The sequence below is a fragment of the Elephantulus edwardii genome, unplaced genomic scaffold (genome assembly GCF_000299155.1).
Source record: "Elephantulus edwardii isolate Elephantulus edwardi_28Jun2011 unplaced genomic scaffold, EleEdw1.0 scaffold00021, whole genome shotgun sequence".
Lineage (NCBI taxonomy): Eukaryota > Metazoa > Chordata > Mammalia > Macroscelidea > Macroscelididae > Elephantulus > Elephantulus edwardii.
This window is the reverse complement of record NW_006399771.1, coordinates 17,156,979-17,168,727: the sequence shown is the minus strand read 5'-3', so window position 1 is coordinate 17,168,727 and position 11,749 is coordinate 17,156,979. Positions and strand designations below refer to the sequence as shown.

Sequence of the window (11,749 nt, the reverse complement as noted above, 5' to 3'; positions counted from 1 at the left end):
GGAGAGGGACACCGTGTTTGGCAAAGTGGAAGGATGGCGAAGGAGAGGAAGACCTTCGATGTGATGGATCGATTCTGTGACTGGATAGGTGGGAATAAGTGCATTTGAGATGGCTAGGTTGGCACAGGATAGAAGAACGTATAGAGCTCTTGTACATAGGGTTGCTATGAGTCACAAGCAACTCGATGGCACATAATAACAATGACAACTGTTACTATCATGTCAAATCTGGCTCATGGCTACTCTCTAGGGGAGAGTAGCCCTGCTTCGAAGGGCTGCCAAGATTGTCATCTTTACGGAAGTGACCAACACATCTTCCTTCCGTATAGCAGCTTCTGGGTTCAGAACACCATGTTTTCTGTTAAAGTAAAACCTTTAAACCGTGGTCCCATTGGCTTGGTACCCTCCTTCCAGTCTAGCAAGATTTCTTCAGTCCTCTGTAACTGAATCTTTTCTTCCTCAACATCAAGTTTTCTCTTGTAAAGTTAGTAATAAATTTAAATGTTGCAGTCACTCCCATATTACTTAAAATAAACCTCCCCACTCACTCAGGTGCTGATTTTACCTCTTTCAAATGCCTGCTTTTATTTTGACTATCTTTTGAGGTTAAAAAAAGAAAAACTACTTAGACCCATTGCCACTGAGTTAATGTTGATTCACGATGATCCTCTATCAGATTTCTGAGGTTGTAGATCTTAATAGGAACAAACTGCCTATATTTCTCCAGTTGAAAGGCTAGTCGATTTAAGCTGCCAACCTTTCCATTACCAACCCGACACATAACCCCAACATGTATAGCACCAGAACCTCTCTCTGAAGTTAAAGTGATATAAATAGACACATATGTTTAAAACTTAAAAAATAAAAGTAACACTGTTATCATCAAGTCAGTGCTGCTTATTGTCATCCTTCGTATGTCAGAATAGAACTTTATTCTGTAGGGGTTTTAGTAATTGATTTTCTGGAAGCCAATATCCAGGTCTTTTCCAAGGTGCCTCTGGATAGAATCAAACTGCCAGTATTTTGGTTAGCAGCTAAATACTTAATCATCTGTGCTATCATTAAGTTAGAACTGATTCATAATTGACTCTCCAATGGGTTTTCAGAGCCCATAGGTTATATAGGAGGAAACTGTATCTTTTTCCCACAGAAAAGCTTATGGATTCAAAACTCCCTTTCAGGCATTTAGTTCCCTTGTCAGTTTAGGGAAAATTCAATGTGTAAAGAAATCACTCTATTTATAGTGACCTATTTACTAACAGAAATGCATTCTCTCTGTACTATATATGTGTTCACTTTTTAGATGTATGGGAAACGTGCACCATGGGAAGATCCTTCAAAGTGGGTGCTTGACACGTACCCATGGAGCTCAGCATCTCTTCCTCAGGAAGGCCCATCATTACTTCAGTTGCGACCAGAAGATGTTGGGTATGAAGGCTGCACATCTACTAAGGAAGCCACAACCTCAAAGCACATTCCACAAACTGAAACAGAGGGAGATCCTCTGGTAAGAAGCAGCTCTCTGTTTTTCCTATGGACTATTAACTAAGCTATGTGGTCATTAGTATTTTGTCATTTCTATCAGTAGCATTGGTTTCCACAGGTGAAGTAGTGATGTTATTGTATTGAGTTAGGACTGATCCATTGCTGACCCCCCAGTGGATCAGTTTAATCACACAGGAGGAGAGTGCCCATCTTTCTCCCGCTGAGCAGCTGGTAGATTTGAATCATGTGCCTTCAGGATTTCAGTGCTGCTTCTTGCCCCTTCTAAATCTTTCACCTTTGCTACTTCTATTATGTGAAACTTTTAAACAGAAGTTGGCACTTACATATTTAAAAGGAGTTCAGAAACACTCTGAAGCCAGATTAAATTGTGTGAAAGGTATATAGAACCACGTCTCTTATAATTCAGAAAATTGCATGAGATAACAAATTCATAGGACAGATCATTCAGTGTATAAGAAAAGACTACATTTTGTTCTTAAATGAAGGAATTAAGAATATAAACTAATGAACACCTGCAGAACTAGAGAATGTTGCATATAGATTAACTGGTCCAACTAAATCTAGAAGTCGGCTCTACTTTATTTTATGATAAGGAAGAATTGATTTGGAAGTTATAGGGTAATTTTCTTTCTGGGTCCTATTGCAATAGTAAATATTTTTCTAGTTTTGAGTATTCAGAAATTATTAAATAAATGGTATTGTTGGGAAAACACTTATGTTTGCAGGTTACTTTCTGAAGATTGGTACCAAATACAGTGTTTTCGTCACCTTACTGTCTATGACTAAAGAGCTCATAGGGCTTACACAATCAATATTGGAAAAAAAATAACGAGATAAAGCTTATTATGCTAATTAAAACCGAAAGAAATGAGGGGAGGGAAGATTTAAAGGCACAGCCCAACTACAATCAGATCAGACTCCATTATACAACCTGATTTGATACTTTATGGTATCCTAACATATCCTAACAGCTCCTGCATCATCGTCATTGTCATCATCATCATCATCATCATCATCTAATCTGATAATTCTAAACATTGAATTGCATGTGAAAAATCTGATAAATTTTCAAGAACCTTTCCCAGCAAAACCTACACACTAGAAAATTGTTCCTGGTATTATAAAGAGTTCTATAAAACCTACACACTAGAAAATTGTTCCTGGTATTATAAAAAGTTCTATAAAGTAGCTAAGTTATACATGTAAACCTCCTTACAGGCCAAAGAATCCTCTTTAGGACTTATGTTCTACACTGTATAGCCTATCAAGGCTTGACTTAAATTTCTATAATGGTAGGGAGAAGCTGTACTGTAATCCCAAAAGCACATGGTTCGATGCTGGCAGCTGCTCCATGGGAGAAGGATGGACAATCTCCTGTGTGATTAACTGCCTCTGAAAACCCAGTAGAGGGTCAGCTATGGGTCGGTTCTGACTCTATGGTATACAACAACAATAACAACAATGGTTGGCACATAGTTAGAAATCAATAGTACTGGTTTGAAGCCGTCATAACTGTAGACATACACCAAATGATTACTGTTAAAATGCTTAAAGTTAATACAATAAATATCAGTTTTCATCTCAATTATTTTATAAATCCCAGCTCTACCACTGCAAAGCCTCTTTAATCTGCTGTGTTAATTACTATGCTAATCTATGGCTCTAAGATAACAACAGCTACTTGTAAGAGTAATGTGTTTTGTTTTGTTTTTTAAATAATAAAAAAACAACAACAACATAACTAACCAAAATCTGTAAGGTATGGGCTCTTTACATGATGCCCTTTTCTATCTCAGCTGCCATAGTCCTGGTCCTCTAACCCTGTAAGCACTCTTTATCCTGGTTCTGAATATCCTTGTCATTTCATTGTGAGAAGGAGATCTCAGGTATGTCCAACATGAGGAGAATTGGACAGAAAACCCCCCTGTTCCTTAAACACACACACACACACACACACACACACACACACACACACACACAGAGAGAGAGAGAAAAACCCCTCTTCTTAATCTGCTAATTCACTAAACATCTTAGAAACAAGGAGTTAAGCTGTCTGACATTAAATGACAATTTGTCATCTAAAAATGAATCTTTGAATTAGATAAATTCAGATATTTTTAAAAAAAACTTGACATTTTGTGTCTCCCAGTATGTCTCAATACCTACAGTAGCCGACTCAAAGAATCCTGTGCTGTCTAGTCAATTCTGACTCATAGATACTTCTGTCAGATTTCTGAGGCTGTAGAATTGTATGTGAAGAGCCTGCCTGCCCTTGTTCATATGTGAAGCACCTGGTAGATTCAAACTGCCAATCTTTGGGTTTGCAGCCCAACATGCAACAGGCTATGCTCCAGGGGTCCTTATATTAACTGGCATAAAGTAAAGACATGCTTATATTCTAATCTAAAATAGAATTCTTAGAAACCTCAGAAATTAATGTCCAAAATCTGTTTTTATAATCTTAGCAGAGATATAAAGTTTTAGTGTATCTTACATTATTTAAAAAGCATGTCTCTTAGACTCAATTATTCAACAAACTTCACTAAATAGGTACTTAGGGTTAAGAACTGGCAATCAGGAGGTAAATAAAACATTTCTGAGCTCATAGTAAAGAAGTAGTGAGAATCAGGTACCTATATTAAACAGTAAAATAAGAATGATAGATGCTAGAGAAAGGTGTGAGTTAGTTGAAAAAATGATTTAAGATAAAACTGTGCATATGTTGATGTTGTTGTTGTTGTGTACCATCTAATTGGAACTGACTCATAGCTAAACCTTTAGGGGATTTGCAGAAGCAGTAATCTCACGGGAGAAGGCTGTCTCTCTGTCTCCTGCAGAGAAGTATACACACCCACATATACTAAAAAAAAAAAAGAGAAGGAATTTAAATTACTACTCTCTTCACTGCTGTCAAGTCACTCATTTTCTTGGTGGGATGGCAAAACTTTGTGACACAGACAATGGAAGTCACTGAAGTTTTTTGAGAAGGGAATTTATCAAGTTAGATTTGCAATGGATAAGCTCAGTTTGATACCAGAGTATAGGACAGATTTGAGGAAAGAAGATGGGAATCTGGCAGACTAGCAGATGTCTAAATACCAGAAATGATAAGAAGCTAACTAATGTGTTAGAATTGATAACGGAGATTGTATCTAAGCACAGGGATATGAAGATGGCGAGAAGGGAGGAGGGAAATGCTTTCATAGGGTATTAAAATGTATCATACTGACTCTTATCTTGTTTTACTTGAAGACACAAAGCAATACCAGAAGGCAAAGTAGTCAATTATGTATATGTGTAAAGAATTTTAATATTTGCAACCTATTCTAATGGAACACCTGTAATGGAGTAATTTTCTAAAAGCAGACTTTAATAAATGCCAAAAAACTTAATGACATTCAACAAAGTGATTTTTAAATATTTCTGACTGAGGTGGAATCCTTAAGTAGACTTCACTTACCTCTTTTGCTCTTAGTAAATCAGAAATGTGTTCAAAATCATAACTTTGGTCTTCAAAATCACCTTTCCTCATGTGCTTGAACACATGGCCAGCTATTAAGAGAGAAGGAGGATTAGACATAGGAAAGAAAAATGAAAATATATATTTGTGTGTATGTGTGTATGAGTTACAGAGAAAAGAGGAAGAGGAAGGGATTTATATACCTATGAAGATATTTGACTTACTGTTTTTGGAAGTTCATCACCAAACACTTCTATATCCATATCCATAGTCCATGTATCACTTGCTTTTTGCTAGGTGGTCAGAACTATCATTGGATTTCCAAAGTGAAAAAATCACATGCTAGGGGCTTGCCCAGATTTCTCCCCTGGAGACACTGATGGATTTGAATTGCCAGAGAGGCATGGCCTTTGGATTAGCAACACAACTCCTTACAGAGTAGACTACCAGGGTTCCTTGTCTCCATATGCAGTACATTTAATAAGGTCAAAATATTTAACCAACATTTCTTTAGAAAAATACTGTCCTAAATAATACTAAAAACTTTAAAGTTAACCTTTTCCATAACTTTTTTGCCAGAAAGCCATTATTGCCGAAACCATTTGACACGCACTTATTGACCCCACATTTTACACACGAAACATGACTAGTTCATTGTATAACCAAGCAGCCCTTTGTTGTTCTGTACCATCAAGTCAGAGCTGACCTTCCAGTGAGTTTTCAGAGGCCTAAGCAATCCTTCAGTTTTCCATTCTTTTGAGATAAATTCTTTATTTCTCTAACTTGCTAAAGAAGGACAACTTAAAAAATTTTAATTCAATGATATGTAATGATAATGACAATGTAATTATAGAAACCAGGGGGTCTAAAAAAACCAACAAAAAGAAATCAGCCCCACTTCCCTTATGATGACACAAGTGGGTTTTTCAATTGTGGACAATTTTTAAATTATTATTAATTTTCATGAAAGTTTACAGAGATTTTGGAATCCCTTTCATTCATTGTTGCACTTTTCTTCCTGCCCAACCCTCCCCTCCAGTTCGTTCTTCTCTTTGAAAAGTAAAAGAAAAAAATCTTTCATTGTTATACAACCCCTCCCCCCAAGTGCACTCCAGTATGCACCCTTCGTTCTGGACTCATGTCATGGCAATAATACTGAAGCATATATACAAATGTATATATGAAGAGTTCTCTCTCTCTCTCATCTGTTTTAGTGCAATACACATAATTTATCCCATCTTTCTCAGTGCACAATTTTTAAGCTTCCTTTTTCAAAATTTTCCGTCTCAGCCAGCAAAGCTGCAGAACCGTCAGCATCTCAGCAATGTGATCATGTTTTCTTTTCTAATCCATGGAAATGCTTGCTGCCTTTCTCCCCAGGTGCCTTTGTGCATATGTCCCTTTTAGGAGAACAAATATTGCCCTTCCCCTTAAAGACTGGGAAACTTGAGACAGCTGCTATTGTTCCAGAAGGTGGTTTTTGTTTTCAGTGATATATCAATCATACTTTTAGCTCGAAATTCAACAACAAGAACTTGACAGTGATTCTTTCCTTCTCGCTCTTCAAACACTCATGGTCCGCTTCATTCAGTCACCTCCTCTCGAGGTCAGCTCCTCCACAGCAGATGGTGTGCTTGTGTGCAGCAGCTGGCTTCATTCCACTCTATCCCCTCCTTCCCTCAAGGGACTCTGAGTGTGTGTGTGCGTGCGCACGCGGCTGTGTGCGTATGAACATTCACGACTTGCTGTTGCTATTCAATGCTTTCTGCTACTCCCAGCCAAAAAGCTGAGAACTTGGCGTCCACTCCAGCCACGAGCCCAGATGTCCAGCTGTGATACAGTTTCCTCTCCAGTTTCCCTGCTGCAGCACTATGTATTCCCAGCCCCAAACAGAACAGTGATCAGGAGGCTCTATTTTGCCCTGTGGTTTGGGGTCATAGTTATGTCTGGGAGGGGCAATGAGAGAATCTGAACTTGTTTTGCTGTTTCACTAGAGTGGCATGAGATGTTCCCCCATGTGACTCAGGCTCTTGCCTTTCTATGGATTAACTTACTCAATGCATCACTGCCTGCATCAGTGTCTCTCTTTTTCCCCCCTTCAGATGAATATGCTAATGAAACTCCAAGAAGCAGCCAATTACTCCGGCACACAAAGCTGCGACAGTGACAGCACCAGCCACCATGAAGACATTTTGGATTCATCTCTTGAATCAACCCTCTAGGGTGGGGTGGGGGGGATAAAGTTAGGGGGAAAGAATATACTTTTTAACAAAAAAAATGTTTAAAAAGAAAGGTATTTTTCATTAAACCACTGCCAGTATGAAAGCACCTTTCCAGGTCCCTGACCCAGAGTTGCATTCTGCAAGAAGGCAGGAGAACTAAGTCTGAACCGCCAAGATGCTCAATTTCAATGGAAGCTCACCTTAATTTTATTTCTAGGCGTTTTTATATCCACAGAGTGATATAAGGCACCATTACTCAACTGAAAAGGACCCTAACTCCAGGGCAACTGAATTGATTGCACATGCGATAGCCAAACTGGATTTTTTTTTTCTTCTCCTCTTTAAAAGTTTACAATGCAGAATTTTTTTCCGCTGTCCCTACTTTTTTGTTTTCTTTGAGGGGTTGTACTCCCCTTGAAGGGTCCCTCTCTCTGCTCCGCTCAGCCTCCTTTGTGTGCCACATGGTGCTGGTTACAGGGCTCCAGTAGTGTGGTAGTGTTGTGTTGTGCGCTCCCCTCATTTCCAAAACAAATCCAAGAAGCCCGTCCTCCATAAGCACAAATGGAATTGTGCAACTGCCAGGAAACACTACTGTGACAAGCTGGATAAGTGCCAATTTAACTCTTCCTTAACCACCATGTTCACATGATGTGCTCCACCAACTTTTTTCGTGTATGAATCACAGATTTTATAAGGTTGTTTTTACCACAATGGTCTTTTTAAAACCACCTGCCCACACCCTTAACAAGAGTTTTATACCAATTATTAGTCAACACTGACAAAAGGCTTTCTTAGGGCTTTATTTGTCTGAGCCTTTTCAGTGAAAGAGGGAACATTTCCTATGGTGCTGTCTCACTGCCTTAAAACAGATTTCTACAACAGTTTAACCGTTGGTTTCAATCCTAACCCATTGGTAATTTCCACTGTCTTTCATTTTCCAACAAACACCACCAGGTAACACAGTAGCCTCATTTCTGTATTATTATTTTTTTAAAGAAATGGATAGGAGAAAGATCAGTATTTTTATCTTGTCAATCGGATACTTTGTCCTCCAAAATACTCAGTGCAGAAACCCATTTTGACCGTCACTTAAACCTGAGGCATGTGTCTCAATTCCATCCCGTTGTAGGTTGAGAGTTTCAGAAGGCGGGAAGTATTGAATTCTTATCCAGCCGAGCTGGAAGTTCTAGATGCAGCATGAGCACAGCTATTTGGGTTTTTCTTCCCTCTTCTCTCCTCCCCCTTTTCTTTTAAATAGTTTTGGTGCATGTTGTTTTGATTGTTATTGTTGTACATGAGAAATTCAGCATTCAGGAACACTGAAGCCGCTGTGGAAGAGGAAGCGCTTATACTGTAAAAGAAGGTTAGATTTGCACAGTCTACTTACTGGGTGGGTATTGTACATAATACTTTTTAAAACTCGCACAAATCAAAACAAACACACACACACACAAAATTTATTTTATCCTGTTGGTGTTATGAGGTGTTTCACTTGCTGAGATTTCCTGTACATTGCAAACAAATACAGAATGCAAACCTTCAAAATTGCTCTTACCCAGTGTGTTTGTCCCGTATTTACAGTTGTTACAAGTATGCAGGAGCTATCAGTGCTAGAGTGAGCATGCTTCGAAACTGTACATGAAGCCAATACATTTTTGGAAAAGTGGAACTGTCTGATAGTGCATCTGTCATGGCCGGCTTTAAAGAGAGTGTGTAGAAAAGAAGCCGATCAGAGTCATTGGACATGTTACCACCATTCACAGAGGAGAAGCTGATCAGAGTCATTGGAGAAGTTACCACCACACACAGAGGAAAGGTTCTAAACAGATAAAACCCAAGGGCTAGGCTATGGTGTAGACCTGTTCTATGCATTTGAAAATGTGCTACTTTTAGGCTGTGTAAATGGTGCTACTCTCTGTGACCACCATGGGTCAGTTACAACAGAATAACAACACCACCATGAGATATCTGTGCCGTTTTCAGAGTGTCTCTGAGTCTATAGGTTCTTACCCGGTGCTACTGCCCTAGGGAAATCTGAACTGACTTTATGCACATAGAATTGTCACCCTTGACTTTGAAGCCTCAAACATGGATCAAATCTGTTGTGAAACATCAGTATATGTAGCTGGATGAGTGACTAGTTGCCCTTGTAAAATATGTGATCTAAACAAATTGCTAATCTCTCCCTGCCATTTTGAGAAACACGATCCAAACAATCCAAACATGAGCATAAACAGAACCTCCTGCAATACATCCCAGTAGGTCCACCTAGTTTACAACTTAAACTAGTTTGTGAAACATTTGTCTGTATACATTTTATATTTTGTACATTTTTGATGTAACATATCATGTAAATAGACAGAAACAGTGAAATAAATCATCTGAAAAGTTTTGTAGTCTTTGTAAAGCCCCAACAATAAGTACTTGGTGTCAATGGACTTACCTGGATGATGTATTTTCTATTGGTTTATTGTTCCTTCTAGCTTGTAAACCAGCTTGCATATATTTTTTTGCAAATGTGCACCCTGTATCTGTCTAAATTATTACTTTACCATTAAAGTGGAATTATTTATTGACAACAAAGTATGGTGTCTTCTGTTATACACCCAACCCGCAGCTATGGAGTTACCATCAATTTATGATGACACCTCATCAGGTATCCAAGGTTGTAAATCTTTACATTTAGAAATTCCCTGTATTTCTGCCTCCAGATGGCTGGAGGATATGAACTTCAGATCTTTCAGTTAGTGGTCCAGCACATTATGTTCTATGCCACCAGAGCTCCTTAATTATATACCAAAAAGTGACACACTTTAAATTATGCTTTGCACCTATTAATATATTACCAATTACGGACTGGTATACATTTATACAAATCATAGAAAATGCTTCTAGAAAATTATAGCTCTCAGGTTAATAATTAAATTTAATAGTATATCTTTAGGTTCTGAATTGTGATGGTGGCTGTTATGTGCCGTCAAATTGAAACCAAAGCATAGCTGACTCTGTAATGGGTTTTCAGAGGCTGTATAATGCACAGGAGGAGATTGCTCATCTTTCTCTCCAGAAGAGCTAGTGGCTTTAAACTGTTGCCTTTGTAATGGCAGCACAACTCATTACCAGCAGACCAAATCTGAATGTTGTTGTTTTGTGCCATTGAATCCCCTGCAACTCATAGTGACCCTATGTCCAATAGCTCTGAACCCTATCCTGAGCTAATCTCACTGACTACAACACACCTATCCCATTTTCCCAGTTACTGTGTCAAGCCATCTCATGCAGGGTCTTCCTCTCCTGTGCTGCCCCTCCATCCTTCTGAGCATGATTTCCTTCTCCAAGGCCTGGTCCTTTCTCTTCTCCATCTATCATGGTGCTGCCAAATGGCCCGTGGTAAGAATCTTTGTCTTCTTGATGTTGAGCTTCAACCCATCTGTGTAACGTAGGTCATTGATAAGTTTTCCTCCAATCCTGATGCCACATTCCTCCTTATAAAGTCCAGCCTCCTGAATGTTCTGTTACACATACAAAGTAAAAAGGGATGGAGACAGGATGCATCCCTGACATGCTTCTTTCCTGATTTTGAACCATGCAGTGTTTCCTTCCTCTGTTCTGAGGACTGCTGCCTGATCCAAGTATAGGTTTTGCATGAGCACAATAAAGTGTTCTCAGTTTCCCATTCTTCTAAAAGTTAGCCATAATTTGTTGTGATTCACACAGCCAAATGCCTCAGCACAATCAATGAAGCACTTACAGACATTCCTCTGGTACTTTTTACTTTTGGCCAAGATCCATCCAACATTGGCAATAATGTGAATAGCCTGACATGTTTTCATATGTTTCCTATTGTCATCTAGAAGATGATGTTACTGTAGCTATCTGTCACACCTTGCTATGGGGATCAGATTATTTGTCACATGCAGATGCTTTGAACAGTGCCTGGAATGACACTGAGCCCATTGCTGTCTAGTCAGAACAGACTCATACCCGATCATTGAGAGGTTTTCAAAGGCTGAGTATGGAATTTGCCCATCTTCCTCCCCTTGTACATTATACTGCTCATCTTTCTCTCCTAATGCATTACATTCAGCCATTTTAACAGCCATCTTATAATAATAAATTATTTTTATTCTCTTTTCAAGTATTCTGGAGAACAATGTGTAAAGAAATCCACTTTTTAAGGTAGATTTCTTCAAAGAATGTATCCCTGAATCCAATTTCATTAGCTGCAAAATTAGGATAATAGTACCTGCCAACATGGGCTGTCAACAACTATTATTGTATTGATTGAGACTGTCCACAAATTTGCCCTACTTGGATCCACAATCAATACTTGGTACCAGCAGTCAGGAGATCAGGAGACATATTGCACTGGGAAAGTCTTTAGTCAGGGTCTTGAAAAATTATTGAAGGCAATGATGCCACTTTGAGGACTAAGGTGTGCCTGATTCAGGTCATGGTCTTTTCAGTTACTTGCAATGTACCTGAGAGCTGGACAATGAATAAAGATGACAGAAGAATTTAGCTTTGATATGTGGTGTTTGGAGAAGACTGCCGAATGTCC

The 11,749-nt window shown here is 38.7% G+C and overlaps 1 protein-coding gene across 3 annotated transcripts in view; it reads left to right on the top strand.

Annotated features, from left to right (window-relative positions):
* NAV3 (neuron navigator 3) overlaps positions 1-8,853 on the top strand; it is a 540,923-nt gene extending 532,070 nt beyond the window's left edge. For 2 of the 3 annotated variants that reach the window (XM_006882553.1, XM_006882552.1), the window contains 2 exons: positions 1,304-1,507; positions 7,069-7,676. In XM_006882553.1, the coding sequence (XP_006882615.1) occupies positions 1,304-1,507; positions 7,069-7,188 (324 nt within the window). In that variant the 3' untranslated portion in view covers positions 7,189-7,676. Of the gene's footprint in view, positions 1-1,303; positions 1,508-7,068 lie in introns of all 3 variants that reach the window. The other variant, XM_006882551.1, reaches the window with a different exon arrangement.
* Positions 8,854-11,749: the final 2,896 nt, after the last annotated feature.